Source organism: Plecotus auritus, assembly GCF_963455305.1.
Source record: "Plecotus auritus genome assembly, chromosome: 7".
NCBI lineage: Eukaryota > Metazoa > Chordata > Mammalia > Chiroptera > Vespertilionidae > Plecotus > Plecotus auritus.
In genome coordinates this window covers 130,493,621-130,520,703 of record NC_137774.1, presented here as the reverse complement: position 1 = coordinate 130,520,703, position 27,083 = coordinate 130,493,621, and the positions used below count along the sequence as shown (strand labels likewise).

Sequence of the window (27,083 nt, the reverse complement as noted above, 5' to 3'; positions counted from 1 at the left end):
TACAAAGGTCCTTATTAGAAGGAGGGAGAGGGAGATTTCAGGCAGAAGAGAAAGAGGCTATGTGATAGAAGCAGAGTCACAGAGAGAAGATACTAAACTACTGATTTTGCATGCACAGGAAGGAGACATAAGCCAGGAAATGCAGCTCTAGACACTAGAAAAGGCAAGGAGATGAATTTACTTTAGAGCCTTGGGCGGCGGGGCCCGGGGGGGTGGGGGGAACCTAGCCCTGTCAACACCTTGCTTTAGTCCCATAAGCTGCATTTCACATTGTGGCCTCAAGAACTGTAAGAGAATACATTTTTTTTGTGTGTGTAGGCCACCACTTTTTTCATAATTCAGCCACAGAAAATCAATGTACGCAGACATTAGGTGCTCATGAAGTTGTTGGAAAGCCTGGGACTGAGCTCCAGGGGCCTCTAGAATCATCTGCCTCACACTGCTAGCAGAACACAAGAGGCCATGCTATCAGAACACAAGGCCACTACCATAACTAATCCAGTTGCCAGCAAACTCCTGTGCATGACAGCCTCAAATTTGGTAAATGGTCATGGGACTTTGTATTCTGGCCATCACCTCTGCCACAACTGCCTGACACATAGAAAGCTGAATGGTGGACACAGGAATCTGCTACAGAAAAGCCTCTTCCTCTGCATCAAGACTGCTTGCTGGTGGGAGGAGAGAAACAAAAATGAATCAAGAAAATGTTCTTTGCTTCATTTTCACCTTCCAGGTATCTTGGTAGTTTTACAGAGGAGAATGGGAAGTGGTTTTTAGCTTTCCAAGACCTGCAGTGGTAAAAAGTTATTCTATAATGAGAGTGGAATAGAAGATGAGCAGAAAAATCCACAGAATTCAACAGAGGGTTTGAGTTTATTTATATGACCATTCTAGGTTTCATCATTCTCTATGTTTTTATAGACCTTTCTAAGAAATATGAATTAAGAAAATTAAGTCAGTTAATGTAGCAACATGAATAGAACACCAATTGTATGACGAACATCATATGCAATCAAGGTGGAGAGATACTAAAAAAGAAAAGACTCGGCCCCCGTTCTTACAGAGAGCACATGCTTAATGCAAAGCAAAACTGATACCAGCATGTGGTTAATACAGGATAAATTATGTTTGGAAGTTCTGAGTGATAAAAGTAAGTTGGAAGTGAATTCTTCATGTAGGAGGAGAGTTTTGAGTCTGTTTTTTGAGGAGAGTAGAAAATGCATTTCGGGATGGAGGACATAGCTTATCTGCAGGATTGAGGAGGGAATCTGAGTGATTCTAGGTGGATGGTACAAAAGTTATGGGAATGAAAGTGCTAAGATTTATGAAGTTGCTAAGTAGCCAAGATTTATGAGGAACTGGGTTTTCGTAGTGAAATTATTATGACTTAGTAAAGTCATTGGAATAAGCTCTGAGAAAGGAAGTTAGGAAACAATACTTGCAAAATTCATTTCAGGATGCTGAAGAGCCATCCAAAGGGCAAAAGGCAAAACTCTGACATCAACTGCTGATGAGGTTTGACTGGAAAGAGACCATGCTGCAGATATATAAATAGCTCTTTTTATTGTCTTTTTTAAAGTAAAAATCATATATGGAGGTGGTTAAAAGGTAGTAGAGTGCCAGAAGCCAGTTCCAGCATGTCATAATTGCAAGCGTTTCATCAAAAGGTTGATGGAACTTGGGGACTCAACAAGGGCTGAGTCACATATGTTATCACCTGTTGGAATGGCTAAAGGCATTTTCCCCAAACCTGAATAGGATGATTGTTTACTGCCAGACAGCTCAGGGCATCTTAATCTACATGTGATTGCCTCCTACTGGCCAAACACCTGAACAGCCGTAGGCTATTCCCCAATCTGACAATGCTTCTGTACCCTACCCTTTGAAGTGTATTATCTCCACCTTGCCTTAGGACAAATTGTGTTAATAAAAATCAAGGGTCCTGAGACACAGAAAACTTGGCTTCTTCAGCCAGGCATCTCTGACCCCCAATGCCTTTCAAAATTATCTTTCATCTCTGGACTCTTACTTAATCTACGCACAGCCTTTCTGCAGATTGCTGAACCCTTCTTAATGCTGGAACAAGAACGCTGGCAGTATAGATGTTTAAAATTAAGAGTAAAAGCCTCATACTCCACCTCTGGACCATTTCAGAAGGGCTCTATTAACTTTCTCATATATCCTTTTGGAAAGCATTTTTTCTGTCATAAAGACATATGTTAATGTACACAAATAGGATCATAGTACCTGACCTGCCCATTTAGATCTTTTCATACCAGCACGTTTAGATCTAACCCATCCTTGGTAATAGCCCCAAAGTATATCATCGTACAGATTTCCCATGATACCTGAATCAATCTACTGCTGCAGGATTTTCTGTTGGTTGCTATCTGTGTCCATTTACCTCTCTGAGCTTTATTCATCTCCCACTTGCTCAATCTGCTCCAGCCACACTAGCTTTCTACATATTCTTCCAACACATCAGTTGTAGGCCTGCTTTTGCACAAGCATTCCTCTGCCTACAATGTTCTTCCTTTAGATATCAACTTGCTCCTCCTTCACATCTTGTCTCACATTTTATCTTCTCAGTAAGACCATCTTTGATCATACTATTTAATATTGTAATCCCATCCCACTCCCAATCTAGTTCTTTTTTAAATCTTTCTGTATTGAGCATTATATTCTCTAAAATATTATATATAATTTACTTCTCTTTTTTTCACTAACACATCAGTGGGATCGGGCCTAAACGGGCATTTGGACATCCCTCAAGGGGTCCCAGATTGGAGAGGGTGCAGACTGGGCTGAGGGACAGCCCACCCCCCATGCACGAATTTGATGCACTGGGCCTCTAGTTAATAAATAATAAAACAAGAATAAACTCTGTATGTCGTATACTCCCAACTGCAAACTTACTCCCCCCCACCCTGTGTATCTCTTTTAAAAGCATAATCATAGACGTCGGGGGGGGGGGGGGGGCGGAAGGAGGGGAAAGGAGGCATATGTAATACTTTAAACAATAAAGAATTTAAATTTTAAAAAAATTAAAATTAAAAATAAATAAAAGTATAATCATAATACCTGGTAGACACCAGTTTTTAAAAAATCTGTATTAGTCAAACAGATCAATCATATATCTTGCTCTAATAAAAGGATAAAAGTAATATAACCCTGTACATTGATAATTATCTTTTAACAGCATTTTTAGATAAAATGTAGCCTAGTGAAAGAAAATAATTTGAAAAGAAAAAGTTCTGTTAGTGAAATTGTTATGTGTAAAATAGTCTGCATTTTCTTCACCCAAAATGGAAAGAAATAATAATTTAAATGCTATAGGTGATAATAACTTTCAGTAGACAGTGTTGTTTCAATATTCAGTAAACAATAATTTTGAGCAATATGACTGCAATAAATATTTGTTTCACTTCATTTTTTTAGAGTTATAAAATTTGCCACAAATTCCATCAGCTACTGTGGAATGACATAGCAGAATACATCAAGAAAACCTCTAACTCTTTTGATAGTGTTATCAGAGCTTTTAGATTCCCCTACTTCATGGAAACATTTAATGTTATTAATACAGAAAAACTTAGATTGAATTTTTTGTAGTCTTATATACTTTGTGAAGCCACAACATAAAAGTAACTTTTTATTTTTCAAATTGCTGTTAATTTCAAGTACATTAGGAGACCAAACATACAAACAGCTTGATATCTCATAAAGTATGCAAGTGAATTAGATATGTCCACTTTAGAAGCACAGGTATGGGAGGCTTATTTCATAGCTTTAACTGGAATTGTGGAATACAGATAGGAATATAACATAATTGCAGAGGTGTAGCGATCAGGGGTGACCAGGCTGGCAGGGGAGGGCAGTTGGGGGTGACCAGGCCGGCAGGGGAGGGCAGTTGGGAGCGACCAGGCTGGCAGGGGAGGGCAGTTAGGGGCGACCAGGCCTGCAGGGGAGGTTAGTTGGGGGAGGACGAGGCCTGCAGGGGAGGGCAGTTGGGGGCAATCAGGCCTGCAGGGGAGGGCAGTTGGGGGTGACCAGGCCTGTAGGGGAGGGCAGTTGTGGGGGACCAGGCCTGCAGGGGAGGGCATTTGGGGGTTAACGGGCCGGCAGGGGAGCGCAGTTGGGGGCAATTGGGCCGGCAGGGGTGGGTGGGCAGTTGGGGCCAATCGGGCCGGCAGGAGAGCAGTTAGGCATCGATCAGGCTAGCAGGGGTGTGGTTAGGGGGTGATCGTGCAGGCAGGCAGGCGAGCGGTTGGGAGCCAGCAGTTCCGGATTGTGAGAGGGATGTCCAACTGCCTGTTTAGGCTTCCTAAACAGGCAGTTGGACATCCCTCGAGGGGTCCCAGATTGGAGAGGGTGCAGGCTGGGCTGAGGGACACCCCCCCCCCCAGGGCACGAATTTCATGCATCGGGCCTCTAGTGAATAGATAAAGGAATATCCCATTGTATCAAAAGTATAAAGAATAATTATTATCTCTTGTCGTTGTCAGAAGCTGAGGATTTTGGAAAAGTTATTTTAAGGAAATTTTGATTAAAGCATATCAACAGTACCCTGACTTAATGAGCTAGGGAGAGATTATTTATTCTACTTATACAAATAATTATCAGCCTCTTAGATTGTAATAGAAATAGACAACACTTTCAATAAAAATATTTTTCTTTTCCCATTTTATTTGGATTATAAGAATTTTGCCTAGAAATTTTTGGCCAAGAAAAAAAAAAAAAAGAGGTAATTTCTCAGAGTTCTTTTGTCAAAATTAAACACTAGAAGTACTGAGGAGGACTGAACAAAATATCTGATACTGTGTTGGGTAATCCCTAGAAATTTTGGACAGAATTTGAATGCGTTTTAAAATCTATTTTCCAAGTTTATTTAAGTACCTGAAAGAGAGAATGGTAAAGAAAAGATGTTATAAATCAGATGGAGATTTACTATGACATGAATCAGGTTATCAGTGATTTGGCTGTGAGAACAAAGAGGAGGGAACAAATAAATCATAAAGCACAGTTGGTTTATCCAGGACATACAAGAAAAGTAAAATTAAAAAGGCAGCTGTTGATTTTGTTTCATTTTCTAGAGCCAAGAAATTGGATTAGCTAATTACTAGATACTGAGAAATTCATTCCCACACCCTTCAAAACATTATCAAACATTTCAACTTTGTAGGTAAAAAGGCCAAAAATGGCATTTCACAAAGCACTAAGGGATAAACTTTGTAAATGATGTCTTAGCCATATTCACTTGGTTTCCTGTGAAAGCCCAACATTTACTCCCCTCCTCAGCATCCCCAGCTCACCTGAGAGCCATGTAGCTCTCAAGCCCTCCCCAAGTCTCTCCTGCCTCTGGCCAAACACTTGGTAAATGGAGCCATGCCTATACTCCAGTTAAAAATAGGTTTGTAAACTCAGCCAACCAGAGAGGTCTCACCTCGTGTATTATTTTGGCAGAGGATTTTATGAGATAATTGCCTCCAAAACCAATCTGGAAATCATTGCTCTATATGCAAATAGACATGGAACTGAAAGAGGTGTTAGAAGTCATTTACACAGATGGCAATATTCTGTTTGTTTCTTTGTTTTTCATCAATTCTGTTGATAAAACTCTAAAATATTTTATTCATATCCACCAAATAATGCTTAAATAATGGATGGCACATAGTTTAGGAATCATCTCATTATTCCTCTGAGCATAGTTTCTTTCTCTCCCCACCCCCCACCCGTTTATATATCACTTGGATAATAACCTCTAGGAACAATACACATGCTAATATTCACTTATAGAAAGATTCATTTTAAATATTTTACAATTTCTACTTTTCATTTTACTGCAAAACAAAATATTTCTGCAACTATTCTAAAAATATATTTCTTGCTCAGTTTTATAATCAGATATCTAAGAATTTTATGTTCATTGGTAATACCATTCATTTATATAGAAATATACCTTTCCATTAATTTTCAAGGATTTTTCATATGTTGTATTCATTGGCTACCCTGTTAACAAAAATATTGTCTTATTCCATCTTTATCTCTCTGGCTTCTATTCATGCCAGCCTAATCCTGGACATTTCAGTCATTCCCAAATTATTTGGTCTGCTAGTCTCTAGACAAGAAATTACTTCTGTTTGTCTCCATTTGACAAAAATAGGGAAACTAGGCTGAAAAGTAACTACCATTTAATCAGCCAGTATACCAATGTGAATTTTACAAAAATCACAGTTTTGGGATACTATGCTAATTTACTAGTATATAGAATTACAACAGATCTTATCCTTGCCCCAACCTAACAGATGTAAGAGAAACAGTAGAATATCTGCCTCAATGCTTTTTTCTTTTTTTAAGTATAAGCAGTAAGATTGTCTTTTGCTATTCCTGTAGCTTTTTTTGTGCCGTTGGAAGAAGGAAAATACAGTTTTTTATTATTCTAGGAAGAAAACAATATGCTGTGGTAATTAGCTATAAGACTTTGCTAAGATTGTGACACTAGGTAATCAGGTAGTCACCTTAGGAGAGTAAAGATTTTGATTGACTCAAGATAATATACCTACTGCTACCATCTGAAATTCAAAAAGAAGCCCACTCTGTAAAGGCAGGCTAAAAACCATTTGAAAATAGACTAGGGAATTCAGAGGTTGATCTGAGCCTTTGGTAATCTGTAGGATAGGATCTCCCCCCCACCCCCCACCACACACACACTTTTTTTGCTACTTTCACAGATCAAATGAACACTCACGTGATTTTTATTTTATTTTATTTTTTGTAGAAGAAGTTGCCTCCTATCACAATGTGGAACAGATCATTGACATGGTAGACATTTCCTATTCTACTCCCTATTACAACCTAATTCCAAAGTCAACATTCCCCTTCTGCCTCATAATCAAAGCTATCACATAGTTGAGTTTACTGTACTTTTAGAAACTGTAACTTTACCTGCTTTCAGTCAGATCCTCTTAATATTAATAGTCTATTTTCCTCCAGATTTCATTTTACTTAATTACTCTTCATAATAGAATCTGTCTCTAATTTTTAAAGCGTAATTGAAAGAAAGTAAGTAAACCTTCTAACCAAGCTCAAGCCATTTCATGTTTAATATTCTGTAAGGGAAAATCCATTTTGGATCTATATGTTCTACTGACATCACATTTTCCACTCTTCCATTTGGAACTACAATATGGTTTATTTCTTGAAGTTTTGCTTCAACAAGTGTAATTTTATCATTGCATAACATGAGTTTTTAGTACTGTACAGTTACATTTCTTTTGATCTTTCAGCAAGTACTTCTATCCAGAAAGCAGCTTGTGATCTATTTCTTTTCTTTTCTTTTTTTTTTTTTTTTAGAAAACTTTTATTTTTATATATATTTTAAAATATATTTTCATTGATTTCAGAGAGGAAGGAAGAGGGAGAGAGAGAGAAAAACAACAATGATGAGAGAGAATCATTGATCGGCTGCCTCCTGCACGGCCCCCACTGGGGATTGAGCCTGCAACCTGGGCATGTGCCCTCGTCTGGAATCAAACCCAGGACCCTTCAGTCCACAGTCCGATGCTCTATCCACTGAGTCAAACTGGCTAGGGCTGTGACCTATTTCTTAATGAATGTAGAAAGAAGTAGAAAATCTAAAGAAGCATATTAAGCATCCCATGAAAGTTTGAAACTAGCAAGCTTCTTTCCTAATTGCTTTCCTTCATTCTTAGGGGATTGGTAAGGAACTCTTATTCCTGTTCCACGGATATTATTTCACAATTAAGAATACATTGTATATTTTTAAATTAGTATTTTTTAAAAATTCTTAATGACATAACAATAAAAAACAAAATATAGCTTAAAAATGCTATTCAGGGGAAAAGTTATACCTTTTTTATTTGTCTTGCTTATAGATATACAAATAATATAAAGTAAAATTCATGATTCTTAGGTGTATAGTTTGATGAATTTTGGCAAACATTACAATCAAGCAAGGAAATATTTTCACCATCCCAAAAAGATTTTTCACGCCTGTTTTTAGTCAGTCCTTTCTTCCACACTCAGCTCTAGCAACCACTGATCTGTTTCAATACTTTTGTTTTTTCCCCAGAATGTCACATAAAATCATACAATATGTAGCCATTCTGAGTCACTTCTTTCATGTAGCAGCATGCTCTTGAGATTCTTCCATGTAGACATGTGTCAGCATTTCATTGCTTCTAATAAGTAGTACTGTGTGTGTGTGGATGTATCATATTTGTTTAACCATTCACCTTATAAATTCTTTCACTATTAATAATTATGTTATTATTAGAAAAATTTAGCTATTATTTTAAAGTACTATGTGTCAGGTACAATGGTAGACTTTTTTTAAAATAAATCTTTATTGTTCAGAATATTACAATTGTTCCTCTTTTTCCCCCCATAGCTCCCCTCCACCCAGTTCCCACTTCACCCTCTGCCCTTACCCGCCCCCACTGTCCTCATCCATAGGTGTACAGTTTTTGTCCAGTCTCTTCCCGCACCTCCCATACCCCTTTCCCCCCAAGAATTGTCAGTCCACTCCCTTTTCATGCCCCTGGTTCTATTACATTCACCAGTTTATTCTGTTCATCAGATTTTTTATTCACTTGATTTTTAGATTCACTTGTTGATAGATATGTATTTGTTGTTCATAATTTTTATATTTACCTTTTTCTTCTTCCTCCTCTTCTTAAAGAATACCTTTCAGCATTTCATATAATACTATAATACTCCGTACCTCTGCCTTCTGCAGTTCCTCTGAGTCTCAGTGCTTTTCTCTTTCCTGACAGTCCATTTTCTCCCCATATTAGTCTGGGTCCCCAGAGTTTCGCCCAGAACTGGAGTTCAGAGCTGTCGGGAACTTTTGTCTCCCTCCCACTTGAGAAAGCCAGCCGCATACTCAGTTGCCAGCCCTCTCCGCACGCGCGCCTCTGTACCTCTGCCTTCTGCAGCTCCTGTGAGTCTCAGTGTGCTTTTCTCTTTCCTTCTAGTTGTAGAATTTCCACTCAGCCAGCCTTCCTGTGGTTCTGGATGATGTCCGTTTTGTCTTTTAGTTGTAGTTTTGAAATTGTTGTGCGAGGTGATGAACTCCTTTAGCTTTTTCTTATCTGTGAAGCTCTTTATCTGCCCTTCAATTCTGAATGATAGCTTTGCTGGGTAGAGTAATCTTGGTTGTAGGTTCTTGCTATTCATCACTTTGAATATTTCTTGCCACTCCCGTCTGGCCTGCATAGTTTCTGTTGAGAAATCAGCTGACAGTCATATGGGTGCTCCCTTGTAGGTAACTAACTCTTTTTCTTTTGGTGCTTTTAATATTCTCTCTTTGTCTTTTGCTCTTGGCATTTTAATTTTGATGTGTCTTGGTGTGGTTCTCTTTGGATTCCTTTTGTTTGGGGTTCTCTGTGCTTCCTGGACTTGTAAGTCTATTTCTTTCACCAGGTGGGGGAAGTTTTCTGTCATTATTTCTTCAAATAGGTTTTCAGTATCTTGCTCTCTCTCTTCTTCTGGCACCCCCATAATTCACATGTTGGTACGCTTGAAGTTGTCCCAGAGGCTCCTTAAACTATCTTCAGATTTTTGGATTCTTTTTTCTTTTTGCTTTTCCGGTTGAGTGATTTTTGCTTCTTTGTATTTCAAATCTTTGACTTGATTCTTGCGATCCTCTAGTCTGCTGTTGGATCTCTGTATATTATTTTTTTATTTCAGTCAGTGTATGCTTAATTTCTAGTTGGTCCTTTTTCATATCCTTGAGGGTCTTGCTAAATTTATCGGCCTTTTCTAGAAAATTCTTGAAAAACTTTATAACCGTGGTTTTGAACTCTATATCCAGTCATTTGCTTTCCTCCATTTCTTTCATTTGTGACCTGTTTCTTTGTCTCTGCATTTTGGCTGCTTCCCTGAGTTGATAGAGTGGCTTTGTGTGCTAGGTGTCCTATAGGGCCCAGTGGCTCAGCCTCCCCAGTTACCTGAGGTGACACTCTTGGTGCACCCCTTTGTGGGCTGTGTGCACAGTCTTGTAGTTAAGCCTTGATTGTTGTTGATATCACTGGGAGGATTTGACCTCCAGGCCAATTGGCTGTGAGGATCAGCTGTGTCTACACTGGGAGAACTTCTGTGTTGGAAACACCCTTATGAGACAAGACTTTCAAAAGCCTCTGTGCTCAGCTTGGATGGGGCGGAGTCTCAGGGCAGAGCAGACAGCAATGGCTTCCCATCAGCCCTGCCCTAAGAGGCCCCTGGGTCTCAGTGTCCCACGGTAATCGCTGCAAGCACCTCTGAGAGAAAGCCACCCTCGAGTTTCACCTGCTGCCAGACAGTCCAGTTTCTCCCCGAATGAGTCTGGGTCCCCAGAGTCTCGCCCAGAACTGGAGTTCAGAGCTGTCGGGAACTTTTGTCTCCCTCCCACTTGAGAAAGCCAGCCGCATACTCAGTTGCCAGCCCTCTCCGCATGCGCGCCTCCATACCTCTGCCTTCTGCAGCTCCTGTGAGTCTCAGTGTGCTTTTCTCTTTCCTTCTAGTTGTAGAATTTCCACTCAGCCAGCCTTCCTGTGGTTCTGGATGATGTCCGTTTTGTCTTTTAGTTGTAGTTTTGAAATTGTTGTTCAAGGCAGCAGTTTAGGTGTTCACCTATGCCTCCATCTTGGTTTCTCCTATGGTATACTTTTAACATAACTTAAATGATTTAATGCTGCAAATAATAACATAGTATTTTTTAAACAATAGATCCAGACTTGATTAAAATCCCTTCTCCTCCTCTTATTAGTTTTATGGCCTTGACAACCTCTAGGTTTACACAACTGTGCGAAGGAGATGATAATGATAATACCTCATAGGGCTGTTGTGTAGATTAAATGGGTTTATATCTTTAAGCACTTTTAACAGTGTCTGGCTCTTAGTGTCTAGTAAATGTCAGTTATATTTTGTTGCATACTTTTAAATAGCCATATAAAGTAGGAGTTAGTATCCCCAATTTAAAGAGGAAATGGGCTCAGAAAAGTTCGGACTTCGTCAAAATCTCGTGATCACCAAAGTGACAGATCCATAATTTTAACCCAGTCTTGTTTGTCTTCAAACTTGGTACATACTGCATGAAAAAGACCACTTATTATTAAATTAAAACCACTGAATCTCTCTCTGACAATGTGGCAAACTAGATAATCCGAGGTATCCTTTCACTGAAATACAACTAAGTCCTGCAGAAATTACAAATATTTTTTTTCTAGTGCACACAAACCTGAATTTGAAGTTACTGTAATTCTTTCAGGCCAAGCAACAAGCTGAAGCCAAAGCAGGCACCTTGCTATGAGAGTAAATCACCTGAAGAGTAGGGCCGCCCTGAGATAGAAATGCTGCTTGAGCACAGCCATTGGAAGACTGCCTTATGCCTCAAGGACCCTGAGTAGTGTCCCCTAACTCAGTGGGAAAGAACATACAAATCCTTTTCAGAAGAAAGGCCTCAGGTTTTTCAAGAACACGTTATTTTAATATTATTGAACTTTTCTGGCAAAGTAAATAAGAAAATATTCCCAACTAATTCTTGAAGGCTAACATACGTTTGATTCCAGAACCAAAAAAAGCAAGAGTTTGACAAAAAAAAAATACAGACCAATATTATTCCTGAGCATAGGTACAAAAATCCTGGACAGTATTAGAAAACTATATCTAGCAATGTATTTTTTAAGCATAAATATATATATATATATATATATATATATATATATATATATATGGTGAAAAAGCATTCAAATACAGTTCAGTATGATGTCCCAAGGACCTAGGTTATTTGAAAATGAACTGTTTCTACCTCAGCCTCACAATACAGCATGGACATTTGGGTACAATACTCTAGATCAGTGGTCGGCAAACTGCGGCTCGCGAGCCACATGCTGCTCTTTGACCCCTTGATTGTGGCTCTTCCACAAAATACCACGTGCGGGCACGCATGTACAGTGCGACTGAAACTTCGTGGCCCATGCGCAGAAGTTTTTGGCTCTCAAAAGAAATTTCAATCGTTGTACTGTTGATATTTGTCTCTGTTCACTAATGAGTTTGCCGACCACTGCTCTAGATGACTTTGAAGATGTGTGCTATCTTGCTGTAGTTTTCTAACCAAAGTATTCTGTAGAAGTAGACTTGGGCAAGCTGGTTTTCTTTGTTTTAAAGAGTCTCTTTGAAGCAGAAAATTAAACTCTTCTTAAAAGGTTTTGCTGTTAACTAAAGAGTTCCATTTCTATTTGTCAGACAATGCTCTGACACATGAAAAAAAACAAGCAAATCGATTATGTAAATAGGTAGACAGCTTATGAAACACAGACCAATGACCCTTGGAGCTCAGAGGATCAGTGTTGTAAAACATAGATACTTCCTGACAGCTTCACACAGGCTCTGTTGTTCTGCAGGGAATCCATATATATTGACTCAACATTTAAACTATATGCAGAGATTACATTCATAACAATTTAGGAGTGAGCTCACATTCTAAGGTATTGTAAATGAATATTTATCCTAACAGTCATTATATAGTTATATAGGAGTTGTGTGGCCGCTAAACATTTTCTTTTCTGTTGAAATAAAATCCTAAAAGGAGAGAATAAAACTAAACTTTATTGGCACAATCATTACTAATAAAAGGCAACCATAGACATCTCTCTGAAAGACATTTGATTGAACATGTATAATTATCACTAATCCCACCACAAGGATAATACAGCAAAGCAGCAGCAGCAGCAGCAGCAGAGTTTATATTTGAACATCTCAAGAGTACCCATTTTTGTATTTTCCACTACTTCAGGATGGACAGTACCATATGGCTTCCACATAAGTGGACCTGTTACTAATAAACGAGGACTGATGTGTAATTACGTTTTCAGTGATTCATCTGTGAAACACCCTGGGTTATTTTACATGGAAGCATCTGGTTCACATGTGTACAGTGGTTATTCTGTGGTGATTGACAACTGTATTCCTCTAATAAAGTCCCAATTGCACAGATGTGAGCTCTTGCCTTCTTATACAGACAAAATCTGCATTTGAAAAATCCTTACCTCGATCCCATATATGAACATCTCAATTTCCTACACATGCACACACACACAACACTTTCACTATAATATAAGCATTTCATGCAGTGTATTTCAATTGTTGAACAGATGTATGTCGGCGTCTTTATCTCTTTTTATGTTTGTTTATACCATGACATCTGTTTTAGATTGTAAGCTCAAAGAGGGCAGTGACCATGTCAATTTAATATTATGCAGACAGTGTCCAGTGGAGCATAATTCACTTTCAAATGCTTGCTAAGTATTGTCAATCAAGGTGGTGATGTTAATGACTTCAAGGAAAAATAGAGCTTATAATCTAACTTTAAGCACATTTTTCACTTTAAGAAACATTTGCTGTCAATGGCCCTGCTTTCAATTTCACACGTTATAATTACCCAGGGAACACATAAAGCTGTGTTGTTTTGAACAGAATTAGTTTACTTTATGTTAGAATAATTCTCTAATGATGTGTGGTATGAGATCTCAAAGAGGCAGAGTTCAGGCCCTGGCCAATATCTCCATTTGTTAGAGTGTCTTCCCATACACCAAGGTTGTGGATTTGATCCCCTGTCAGGGCACATACAAGAATTAACCAATGAATGCATAAGTAAATGAAACAACAAATCAATCTCTCTCTCTCTCTCTCTCCCCCCACCCCTCTAAAATCAAGTTTTAAATAAAGAGGCAGAATTCAAGGCAAATTTCTTGAGGGATGTAGCATTTTAGCTGAGCCTTCAAATGTAGGTAGGTTTGGGGCAGGTAATAATGAAGGGAAAGACATTTGAGGCAAAGGAGAAATGGGAAAGTAGCCATGCCTTGGCCATTTATAAATTGTGAGACCTTAGGTGAGTGAGTCATTCAAATATCTAAAGTTTTGGTTTCTCATCTGGAAAATAGAAACCATAACAGGACATAGGGTTATTGTGACAATTACATGAATAAGGAGCTTAACACAGTACCTGGAGTAAGGAGAACATTCAATAATGTTTCTATTAGTCTGAGTGATAGATTAGCAACTTTGAATAGACTTTCAACAGAATTTTGATTGAATTAAAAAAAAACATATACTAAAATATCAACAGGTGAATGGACAGGATAATTTTTATTTTACTTTTTCTGTTGTTATAAAGTTTTTGAATTTTTTTATAATATGCATATACTACTTCATATACCAAAAAACAAATGATTTTGTTATTCCTTGCATTCACTAGGATTGATATAGGATTTAGAATTTCTGTATTTGAAACCTAGTCTTCTTCTTAAGAAGCAAGTAGGGAAATTCATTATTTCTTTTAACCAAATGTTTATCTTAAGTAGTAACTGTTTCATCCTAAGGAACATTTCAACACCCAAAGTAAGTTAAGAAGAGGAGATAATAACAGGACATGTAGTTTCATAACTTTGGATGAAACCTAAAAGTTTAACTGTTCTCTTCTATCCTGAAAACACTAGAATTTTGGACCTAGAAGGGCCATTCCGATGTGGAAATAGCCTTTTAACCACACTCCACCTAAATGTTGGATGCAGTATTTTGGATTGGATTTATCTGGGTATCTAATAGGGTCTATCATTATTTTAATAAAATTCCCATGAGTATAAATAAATATTCCCTTAATATTATCTTCTGATACAGCAATAAATTTCATTTTCTTTATGAGAAAAGTTGCTTAAGGAATGAAAACAATTATTGTTATTAAGGGTAAGAATTACTTTTATTTATTTACTTTTAAGAATTTCTTTTTTTATAAGTCCTTTTCATTTATTTTTTAATTTATCTTTTATTGTCTAAAGTATTACAGATTGACCCCCTCCAACCCAGACCTGCTCCCCTCCCTTCACCACACCACTGTCTTGTGTCCTTGGGTTATGCATATATGCATATAAATCGGTTGGTTAATCACTTCCCACCCCCATCCCACCCCCTCTCAATCTTTCCTCTGAGATTCATCAGTCACTTTTTAATTGTTAATAGCTAAGTGTCTCTTCAAGAGTTATGGGAACTTACCCTGAAAACATCAAGTAGGATTTGGGGTAGACTGATATTCAGCAAATCAAAAGGGAAGGCGATAGGAAGTCTACAACACAGATGATACTGATGACAAGTTTGCTGCTTTGTGAGCAGAGATGAACACTAAGAATAAAGTTCACTAGCAAGGACTAAATTATTGAAAAAATCTGTAAATTAAAGTAGAAATAGTTCTCTTACTATAAAGCGGAAGACAGTGAAACTTTAAAAAGAAAAAAGAGGAGGGGAGGGAGAAGAAGTCTAATAAAGCAGAGTATTCATTTGTTAGGAAAATACATTATTATTTAATTATTTTCAGGCAAAAAACAAAAATTACCAGTGAAAAAATTCACCAAATATTTCCCTGAAGAGAAAAAAGTAGGTGTTTTTTAAGTGCTAGAAAAGTTAACTTGTGGTTATGCTAATTAAGGATCAAAACTAGATTCTGAATAGGACAGAATGAGTCCATACACCCATACAATTGGTGGTGTTGTTGTTTTTAAGTTACATTTATTGGTCCAAAATAAGTCTGAGCACTTGGTTAGGTTCAGTTTGTGTCTGGTGTACCAAAGTCACTCAAAGTGACCAGGACATACAGGTCAGGACAGACTACAGTAATCTACAGGTCCTGTGCAAAATGAAAACTCATAACACTTTTGTTCAAAATAGTGATAGCAGAACATTAAACCAGGGATAAGGCCCTTCTAAGCGTGTGGCTCTGTGTGACTGACGGCATGGGTCACGTGCCCATGAAGTGGCCTTGTCTGTGGTTCTTTAACAGCCTTACTCTTTGGAACTATCGTAGTGAAACCAACACTCTGTCACTCTGTTTTGCTATCTCTAAGACCAGGGCTGCTGAAGTATATATGAGCATATCAGCAGCTCAGTGTTATTTTTGCCTTGGATTATTTGTTTGCTCACCTTTGTATTCCAAGCATCCAGCACAGTCTCTGACCATGGGAAGCTCTTGATGAATAGTGGGTGGTATAGGAGTGGGGGGAGTGTTGGATAACAGTGGTTGCCAGCTGTCTTCCCCACTGGTGATTCTGATTCAGTTCGCATCAAAATAAGAAGACCTGTGTTGGTTCCTTTGAGCTTCAGGTTATATTGCACAGACCTTGCACATGTCTCCTCCAGCCAGCATGAGGGTTTCTTTTAGTGAAGGCCTTCCATATCCTGGTTTTGCTGTCTTTTTCTCTATTCAGTTATACTGAAATGTATTTACACTGATAGATTGGAATGACAATTGAGCCCTAACCAAGTTAAGGCTGGAGTGGTAGGCAGAATGATGCCCCCTTCCCAAAGATGTCCACATCCTAATTCTTGGAAACTGAGACTATAGTACAGTGGTCGGCAAACTACGGCTCGCGAGCCACATGCGGCTCTTTGGCCCCTTGATTGTGGCTCTTCCACAAAATACCACGTGCGGGCACGCACGTACAGTGCGATTGAAACTTCATGGCCCATGCACAGAAGTCGGTTTTCAGCTCTCAAAAGAAATTTCAATCGTTGTACTGTTGATATTTGGCTCTGTTAACTAATGAGTTTGCCGACCACTGCTATAGTAGATCCCATGGCAAAGGGAAGTTAAGGGCGCAGATGGATTAAGGTTGCTAATCAGCTCACCTTAAAAGTAGGTAAATATCCTGGATATTCATGTGGATCCAATGTATCACAAAGGCCCTTAAATGGAAGAGAGAGGCAGAGAAAGACATGTGAGGAAGGAAGCAAGGTCGAAGTGATGATGTGAGGAGTCCACCTGCCATTGCTGGCTCTGCAGATGGAGGAAGAGGGCGGCCTCTGGAAGCTGGAAAAAGCCAGGAAACATTCTCCACTGGAGCCTACAGAGAGGAGCAGCTCTGCCAACATCTTGATCTTAGTCCAGTGAGATCTGGGTCACACTGCCAACCTCCAGATCTGTAAGATAATGGATTTGTATTGTTGTAAGCCACTCTATTACGATAATTTGTTACACCAGCAGCAAGAAACTAAACAGCTGCTTCCACATTGGTGAAACTATCACTCCTGGTTGCCACTTCCTTAGCAATCTCTAACCTCCATCACTGGATATTGTTTTCTGCCCATCTTTTCCCTTCTTTTCTTGATAGCCAGAAGTAGAGTTCTGCCTTCTTTCTTTGTGTGTTCTTATTTTCCTTAATTGCACCACTAGGTTGTGTTTTTAGTGTTGGTTTTTTTTTTTTTTCCAGGCTAGTAAATATTATATTCATGGGAAAACATGCTGGCCAGGCAGGATGATGGACTTTTCAGAATTTATAAAAACTCTGAAAATAAATATTTATTATTCATAAAAATGATTAAACTTCTATTTTGGTTGTGGGAAGAACTTACCAGGGATATAAAAACTGTAGAAAAATTATCTCTATTCATTGAATGCAGTTTATTGAACACCTATTATGTACTAGGTACTAAGAACAAAAGGGTCTAAATCTATTTAAGCTCCTCTTGACTTCAGAAGAAGATGGGAAACATAAATGGAGCACTAGGAATCTATTTCCTTCAGACTTGTCACTTCAGAGGGGTCCTTTTGTCTTATGCTAATTTTTTTAAATTAAAAGGATCTCTGTGTTCTGGTTGTACAGTGTCTACAGACTGCAAACAAAATTATACAGGGTTTTTCCAGGTCTGACTTTTTAATTGAAATACTTCAATTCTCTGTTTTACTAAGGAGAGAAATCAACTCTTGAGACATTTATGGCCAGAGAAAAATGTTTAATGTGTTTTGAGTTGACATTAAAAACTTATGCATGTATTAATTATACTTTTATTCTGTATTGTATCATTTTATTCTCCTGTGGACTATATTTTTAAATATTTAATTGCATGTCACAATAATTGTGTCCCTCTTTATGGTTATTTTAACATTGGCACTCCCAGAGGGTAGTAGTTGTCATACACCTTAGAATTCCAGTGAAGGTGATGTTGTCTGAACTTGGCTTGCTCAAGATAAGACAGAACACGCCCCAGGTCTAGTGGCAGCCAACCATGGTTAATTAATTGTATGCAGTCATGATTTATTTTTATTAACCTGTGCAGCTAAGTATGGGTGCAGGCTTTTTGAAATACTCATAATCTCAAAAGCATAATCAATGTTTGGGGATTTTAAATTGGTTATTCTTTTAAATTAAAGAAGCTATTAGCAGGAGCTCTTTTGTAGTTTACATAATATTAGCAGCTAATATTAATAGTTTCCAAATGTTTTGTGAGAAGTTATAAGCATTTTCATGTTCAACACTTCGTTTAAGCTTTAGACTACCTCTGAGGCAGATATTATTATATCGGTTTTCCAGGAGAGAGAACATAAATCCAGTTAGGTTAAATGACTTGCCTAAGGTCACATAGCTAATAAGAAATAGACCGGGGTTCAAATCTATGTGTCCTGACTTCAAGCCCTTCTTTCAGCCACACCAAGCTGGGGTGGCTCCTCTGCCTTTGAAGTTAGAAATATTACTCAGTATTGCTGGGGTGACTTGACCTAGTCTTAATTGCCCCTGAAGGCACATTTATTGTGAATATTAACATATTTTATTTAGGTCCCATAGAGGACCACTGACAAGGCTTATACAAGTGTATAAGCTGTTCCTAAGCTGCCCTTCTGATTGAGCTGTTTACCCTGCAGGTTGTTAAGTTTTTTTTAAACTGGTTTTTAAGACGAGTTAACAGTCCGTGACTACTATGCCTTTCATCCTAGGACTCAAAATGAATATTCACATAGAGAGGTCAGTTGATTGAGGTAGTAACTGCAGTACTGAAACTGAATAAAATTTAGTTACTAAATGAAGATATGTAGATTATAAGTGTAGATATGAAGAGATGTGGATCAACAACTGCTAAAATGTGAAATTGTTAGTTATATACACACACTTATAATCAAATGACCACTAAAGGGAATTCCTGGGATTGGAACTTTCTACTATTGAGATTAAAACACATGTTAATAGGTAGAATTTAAGGTAGGCAAAGGGAAATGAAAATTGGGATAGAATAATTAAAGAAATGGCTTCAGAAACCATCCTGATCTTGGCATAAACGTACTTAGAAAACAGAGCTTATTGTGTGTTTTCACCTTAATCATGAGTATTGTTGTTGTAGGCCCTTGAATTTTTGTGACCCAGAATAGCAACAGATTAATTCTAAAACAGTTAAAGTAATTAAATTCCCTTCATCTTTCTTTATGTTCTAAAACCAATTCTGAAAGAGAAATTAACTTTTATTTTACTTATGTATCTTAGGCTTATTTTACTCTATGTGGAATATTTTAAAAATAAAATTATCATGGTTTCCTTTTTCTCTAGGCTTGATCCTCCACTACCAGAGACTTTGAAAAAGGAGCTCAGCTCAACTGACAACATGTCCTTAGAGACTCTGAAAAACAGTAGTTCCGGAGACCTCTTTGATGAGATTTAACTGTCCCAGAACAGGGCTTTGATGTTCACTAGACTATGTTTTCTATTAATTTCTTTGAACCGAAAAAAGTGAAATTTCAACTCAGCAGCAGCTATTACTTCATCTTACGATTTAATTACATACACACTGAACTGAAACCATTGTGCAAAATGGATTACATGTGTATATGAAGATATGATTTGATGACAGTGGTACATTATTCTAAACTATTCATTCAGCATGCCTATAATTATATAAAATCTCACTTTTTGTTGCAAAGGACACATTTATCTTATTCAGTTCACACGTATGACATGTGGGAGCTGTCTAATATCCTGTCTGGGAAGATTTTGGAAATACGACAAATAAAATGTCTACAGGTTTGTGTGTTTTTTAACTACTGTATTCAGAACAATTATATCTGAGCGTTTTAATTTGTGGAATAAATTGTGGATGTATAAAACCTATTTTTAGTTTATACACAAACTACCTTAAAATCTGATGATACAATTTCTGATGCATTGAAGATTTCATATTCTTAATAAAATATGTTACTTAGCTTAACTTTTTCCTTTACTATACTATACTAGCAGGTCTTCATAAAGTGGTTACTGATACAAATGTACCCCTCTTTTTATTTTTTAAAAAAGCATGGAAATTATTGATAAAACATTTGTTTTACATGTATGGAACCTTCTTTGGTGACAAGGATCTTGTATTCACATTTCATATTCACCTCAATGACATCTGCAACAACTTTTTAAAAAATTCAATTCCTACTTCCTAATCTCTCATTTCATCTTCCTTCTCTCCAGTTGGATTTCCATTTCCTCCATGCTATTTAAAGTTAAGAGTGACCCCCATGTTGATAAATCTAAAAATTGGGCCATTTCATAATACTAATCCTTTCAGCAACATTTGATAGTCAAACACTTCTCAGTAAACATTCTCTTCATTTGACTTTTGCAATAACATATGCTATTTGTGTTCCTTCTTCTTCCTGGCCACTCATTTTTTTTTTTTTTTTAAGGCTTCTTGGCTGAGTTTTTTTTACCTAAAAATCTTTAGCCTTCTTGTTTTATTACTTACATTATCTCCCTAGGTTATCTGTGGTTTTAAATATCATTTATATGCTGATATTTCCAAAATTAGAGTATTAAAACTATAGTCACATATATTTATACAGGGTGTGGCAAAAGTAGGTTTAAGGTTGTTTGTGTGGAAAATAATACAATAATGGGATTGCATTTCTGAAGGTTTTTTTCAGCTTAAAATTTATAATTCTTGGCCCTGGCATCCTATAGTATGGCTCAGGTTTCTTTAGGGAAATTCATGAAAAGAAAAGTCACATCTCCAGAAGAGAGATATTATGTAATATTAAAAGGGCAAGAAACTACTTTAGAAAAATTTTCTTTTTTTAATGGTCTATCACTCAAACTTATAAAATACTCCATCCTATCTGGCCAGTGTTGCTCAATGATTGAGCGTCAACCTATGAACTAGGAGATCATTGTTCAATTCCCGATCAGGGCCTTTGCCCAGGTTGCAGGCTTAATCCCCAGTTGGAGGTGTGCAGGAGGCAGCCATTCAATGATTCTCTCTCATCATTGATGTTTCTATCCATCTTTCCCTCTCCCTCTCTCTGAACTCAATAAAAAACAGTTTAAAATAAAGTAAAATACTTGACCCTGTTTTGGAGCTGAGCAGCTCTTTGTTGATTCAGTTTGATTCACCAAATGTTTATAAAGGATCAGGTAGGCACAAAACACAGAACTGGGCCATGCAAAGAATTTAAGGATGAATCCATCCATTTACTAAATATTTGTTAAGCATTTGTGGCAGCCCCTGCTATGGGCACTAGATGTGGCAGTGAATAATATGAGCGTTCTGTTGCCATGGAGCTTATGTTCTAGTAAATGAAATTTGGGGCTTGCTCTCAAAGAGTGGAGTATTGAGAGTGGGCTTAGGCCCAAAATCACTGTGTAATGAACTGTAATATCAAGAAGTGGTAAGATAAGTGCATAAAGGGAATAATATGTGGAAAGTTATGGGTGAGGACCTACAGAAGATAAAAGATCCAATTAAAAGGTTAAGAGAGGCCCTAACCGGTTTGGCTCAGTGGATAGAGCGTTGGCCTGCAGACTGAAGGGTCCCAGGTTCGATTCCGGTCAAGGGCATGTACCTTGGTTGCGGGCACATCCCCAGTAGGGGGTGTGCAGGAGGCAGCTGATCGATGTTTCTCTCTCATCGATGTTTCTGGCTCTCTATCCCTCTCCCTTCCTCTTTGTAAAAAATCAATAAAATATATTAAAAAAAAAAAAAAAGGTTAAGAGAACTTGGAGTAGGTTGAAGAGAGTGTTTTGGCCAGGGGTGTTTAGGAGGAGTGTGATATTAATTTATGTAATAAGGACATAACAATAATTAAGCTCCACCGTTCTGACTGGCACTTCCTTGGGAAGTTATGGACGCCCAGAAAACTTCAGGTCATAGGCCCATCCTGGACAGCTGGGAATGGACAGTAAGCCTAGTCAAGGGCCTCTTGGTAGATACTGCTCAGATGAGCCAGCTCACACTCGTCCTTTTGTGTCTCATTCCTTCACTCAGCACTATTTGAAGAATTCATTTTTAATAAAATGAAGCTAACATCTAAGTTCATGTAAGGCCTCATGAATTTACCTATAAATCAGGAAATAAAAAAAATAGTTACTTTTTGTAAGAGTGATAGAACCACAAAAGAACTATTCATGCATCCATTTGTAGCTACAGTCTGAATTTAAAATTTTCACTGCTGATCTGACAGCTTCTAATATTTCCAAGTAGTTTAGTGGTAACCTGAATGATTTTATCTGCATTTTAATAACTCGAAAAGGATACCTTGAAAATTACATGACAACAAGCATTTTGTGTTTGCTTCATAACTGACCATCCACCATCTCCTATTCTGACTCCCAACTCTGACCAACTCAAAACACTCTCCAGCCTACATTCTACTCATTTTTCCCTTTCAAATACCCACATGTCCTCTCTTTTACCAGCCTTTGTCCTCATTTTCTGATTTTTCTCCCCTCTATTTGAATAATATTCAACATGAATTTTATTGTTTACGTTGATTTTTCTTCCCTCATCCTAAACTTTGATCTCATAGTGCCACAGAGAACCATACTTTCTGAGTGAGGGTCTCTGTCCCTAAAGGCTCTTGGTTCTCTAGGAAAGGAGAGATTAGAGCTCTGTGCCTATCTTAATAGTAGCTATTCCTATTAAGTGCAGGAGCAATTTTGGTGGCCACTGTTTCAGTAAACAGAATATAGACTGGTCCTGAACCACCTACTTTTGATTTAGAGACAGTCTCCAACTTAATTACTATCTGAAAAACAACACAGCTAGTCAAATAAATTATAGGTAGATTAGACTATTTATGGAACTTGCTCATACAAGACACTCCTAGGAATTGGTCTTGCTCTGCATTTCTCCAGCAGCCGAGCCTGAGCCAAGGGTTTGCATACAGTCAATTTATTTGGGAGTGTGACGCAGGCAGTGGGAGTGCTGGACAGAAACCATAAAAGGGAAGGAGGAAAAGCCAGTGTAGGGAGGCCTTATCAAGGCAGCCAGCCCTATGGATGATGCATGCTCCACCCCACCAGGATCTTCTGAAAGATATCTTAAACCATACACCCCAGAGCGAAAGAGAAGCATTTATCCATTCTATTAGCAGGACTGATGGGTGATTCTGAGTGGGCACATGGGCACCCATTTCCTGCAGAATGCTACTCATAGGCACCTTTGGAGGAATTACTGTCGCTGTCCTCATTTGCACTGTCCGTGTACCTCTTTCTGGAGGCTGTAGGTGCAACTGTTGTGTTGGAAGCAGAATGTACATTTCTTCCCTAAAGCATCAGCACTTGGTGCAGAGGTACCAGCTCTGGTTCCCAACCTTGGGAAGACAGGGAGGGAGTGCAGGTCACTACACTGGTGCCATTCAATAGATGTTAATAATGTATAGCATTGTGAAAGAGGGGCTTAAGCCCTGAACTGATACATTTGTGGACTAACCTTTATTCCTTGGGATTTTGATCCTAGGACAGTAAGAGTGATAGATTATTGCCCCCCCCCCCCAATATAAAGTAGCAGAAATAACACATTTAAAAATCAAATTATATATTTTTTGTATTTCAACAGAAAACGAGACAATATTTCTTAGTCTTTGTAGTAGACACATTTGCCACAATTTCTGCACAGATTTCAGTGGGCAAGTGCACGAGGAGGCACTTTTTCCACTTCACTGATGATCTTTTCAGTAACTGAACTTTATAAAAATATTTAAAAATCTTCATGAGTCAATTCCAGTACACTTGAAAATAATTGGTTTCTCTATCACTTCTCTTCATCTCCTTATGAGAGAGGCATGTGCCACCGGGCCTTCTGTGGACCTGGCTAAATCATAACATAGAATCACTGACAATGTCTCAAATATTACTAGTAAAGCCAACTACCAGTGTCCCTGGGGCCCTGACGGGGGAGCCAGTATTCCTCCTCAGGATCACCCACCAGCCCTGCTAATGGAGTAACACAGCAGCCTCCTGCTATAAAGAAATGTAAGCTTTATATTTTATTCCATTTAATTAAAGAACAACTGAAAATCCTGTCTTGCATTTTCAACACATGGTTCCAATTAGTGCAGCAGAACAGGACCCCAAACTTGATAAAAGCACTGACGTGTACCTTTGGTAGCTGTACAATGTACTCTTTCATTTTACAAGGTGGCTGAAGTGCAGTTTTAAATATCTTTTTAAAATGTTAACAAAAACCCAGAGGTGAAAGCTTAGGAAAAGGTGAAGAGAGGCTAACACAGTTTTTTTCAAATTGCCGGCCACAGTCCTTTAGAACCCTTTATGCAGAAAGAGCCTTTTTGGTAAAATCTGCACTGGATAGTCACAAATTTGTGTGCAAGAATCATTATGGCTCATGAGACTTGCACTCAGTGGCCATTAGATGGGAGGTCCATCACCTCAGGAAATACCACTTATCCTATCTAATAAAAGAGTAATATGCAAATTAACCATCACTCCGCCACGCCCACCAGCCAATCAGGAGCGAATATGCAAATAAATCCAACCAAGATGGCTACAGCCACAGAGAACAGGAGGGAGGCTTGGGTTTCCCGGCGATGGAGGAAGCCAAGCTTTCCGCCTGCCCTTGCTGGCCTAGGCCTCCACTCAAGGCTACAAAGTTTCAATGATAGAAGATACATAAACCCAAACAGAAATGGCGGCAGCCATGGAACTGGAAAGAGCAGGAGGCTAGGGTTGCCCGCGGCGATGGAAGAAGCCAAGCTTTCCGCACACCCTGGCCGGCCCAGGCCTCTGATTAAGACTACAAAGTTTCAATTATAGAAGATACATAAGTCCCCCCAAAAATGGCTGCCGCCACAGAGCAAGCAGAAGGCTTGGCTCCGCTCCAGGCTACAAAGTTTCAATTGTAGAAGATAAATAAACGCCAGATACTAGGGCAGCCATGGGCAAACTACGGCCCGTGGGCCGGATCCGGCCCATTCGGCTGTTCTATCTGGCCCGCGGAGCCGAAAAAGCGGAGGGTTCTCTTGCTCTCCCCTCCGCTCCTTTACTTTGAATTTATATTAGTTCACACAAACACTCCATCCATGCTTTTGTTCCGGCCCTCCGGTCCAGTTTAAGAACCCATTGTGGCCCTCGAGTCAAAAAGTTTGCCCACCCCTGTACTAGGGCTTCCGCTGGGTCTCCAGGGGGCGTGGCCGGCCTGCAAACCACCACAGGCCCCTTGCCCAGGCTGCCCCACGCACCAAGGGAACCTCCACCCTGATCCGGGACACCCTTCAGGGCAAACAAGCTGGCCCCCACCTGTGCACCAGGCCTCTATCCTATCTAATAAAAGAGTAATATGCTAATTGACCATCACTCCAACACACAAGATGGCTGCCCCCATGTGGACACAAGATGGCCACCACAAGATGGCCAGCAGGGGAGGGCAGTTGGGAGGGACCAGGCCTGCAAGGGAGGGCAGTTGGGGGCGATCAAGCCTGCAGGGGAGGGCAGTTAGGGGTGACCAGGCAGGCAGAGGAGGGAAGTTGGGGGTGACCAGGCCTGCAGGGAAAGGCGGTTGGAGGGACCCAGGCCTGCAGGGGAGGGCAGTTGGGGGGGATGCAGGCCTGCAGGGGAGGGCAGTTAGGGGTGGCCAGGCCTGCAGGGGAGGGCAGTTAGGGGTGAGCAGGACTGCAGGGGAGGGCAGTTAGGGGCAAACAGGCTGGCAGGGGAGCAGTTGGGCATTGATCAGGCTGGCAGGGGAGTGGTTAGGGGGTGATCAGGCTGGCAGGCAGAAGCAGTTAGGGGCAATCAGGAAGGCAGGCAGGCAAGCAGTTGGGAGCCAGCAGTCCTGGATTGTGAGAGGGATGTCCGACTGCCCGTTTAGGCCCGATCCCACCGGAATCGGGCCTAAACGGGCAGTTGGACATCCCTCGAGGGGTCCCAGATTGGAGAGGGTGCAGGCTGGGCTGAGGGACACCCCCCCCCCGTGCATGAATTTCGTGCACTGGGCCTCTAGTCCTATATAATTAAGAGGTGATATGCAAATTGCCCTTCACACCCTCACAAGATGGCTGCCTACAACCAGGCCGGCAGGGGGGGCAGTGAGAGGTGACTAGGCCAGTGGGGGGGGGCAGTTGGAGGTGATCAGGCCAGTGGGGGGGGCAGTGAGGGGTCACTAGGCCACCGCGGGGGGGCAGTTGGGGGCAACCAGGCTGGCAGAGGGGGGTAGTTGGGGGCAATCAGGCCAGCGGGGGGGGGGGGGGCAGTTGAGGTTGACCTGGCCAGCAGCAGGGGGCAGTTAGGGACAACCAGGCTGGCAGGGAGGGGGCAGTTAGGAGCAATCAGGCCAGCAGGGGGGGGCAGTTAGGGGTGACCAGGCAGGCAGGCAAATGAGCAATTAGGAGCCAGTGGTCCAGGATTGTGAGAGGGATGTCCAACTGCCAATTTCAGCCCAAACTCCGGGATCGGGCCTAAACCAGCAGTCGGACATCCCCCGAGGGGTCCCAGATTGGAGAGGATGCAGGCTGGGCTGAGGGGACCCTCCCCCACCCCCATGTACAAATTTTGTGCACCAGGCCTCTAGTTGTTTATAAATGTGCTTTCTGTGACCAACCTACTCAAAAGACAATGGGATTCCCAGTCAAATAAAGGGTTATGAGGATGTGGAGAAAAGCAAACCCTATCTTGAAAAGATATTTGCATCCCCATGTTCAGATTAACTTTAAATATCTGAAGTAAAGACCTGAGCCTTCACCCTCTGTGACTATTGGGTTCTTCTCCCTCCATGTCCATCCTAGTCATTGTCATTTCAGCCCATCATCTGGCTCAGACCTTAGGTCTCTGCTTCTTCTGTGATTCACTGCGCACTTCTTTATCTCTCTAGAAGGGGTTTCCTTAAGCTTCTGCTGCCCCATTATGCTGCTTCATCCCAAAAGGGGGCATCAAGCCTTCTTTGACTTCCCATAGCACAGCAGAGACCAAACTGTTACTTTAAATAAGTTTTATCAAGCTCTCTGGTGGCCTCCATCTTGCTAAATTTGATGGTCATTCCACAGTCTTCTTATTCACACTGCA

At 39.8% G+C, this 27,083-nt stretch overlaps 1 protein-coding gene across 6 annotated transcripts in view; it reads left to right on the top strand.

Moving 5' to 3' along the window:
- Nucleotides 1–21,740, top strand: part of XRCC4 (X-ray repair cross complementing 4) — a 211,978-nt gene extending 190,238 nt beyond the window's left edge. For 4 of the 6 annotated variants that reach the window (XM_080680150.1, XM_080680149.1, XM_080680148.1 and 1 more), the window contains one exon: nucleotides 19,362–20,410. In XM_080680150.1, coding sequence (XP_080536276.1) covers nucleotides 19,362–19,473 — 112 coding nt within the window. In that variant the 3' untranslated portion in view covers nucleotides 19,474–20,410. Of the gene's footprint in view, nucleotides 1–19,361 lie in introns of all 6 variants that reach the window. The other 2 variants (XM_080680146.1, XM_080680147.1) reach the window with 2 other exon arrangements.
- Nucleotides 21,741–27,083: the final 5,343 nt, after the last annotated feature.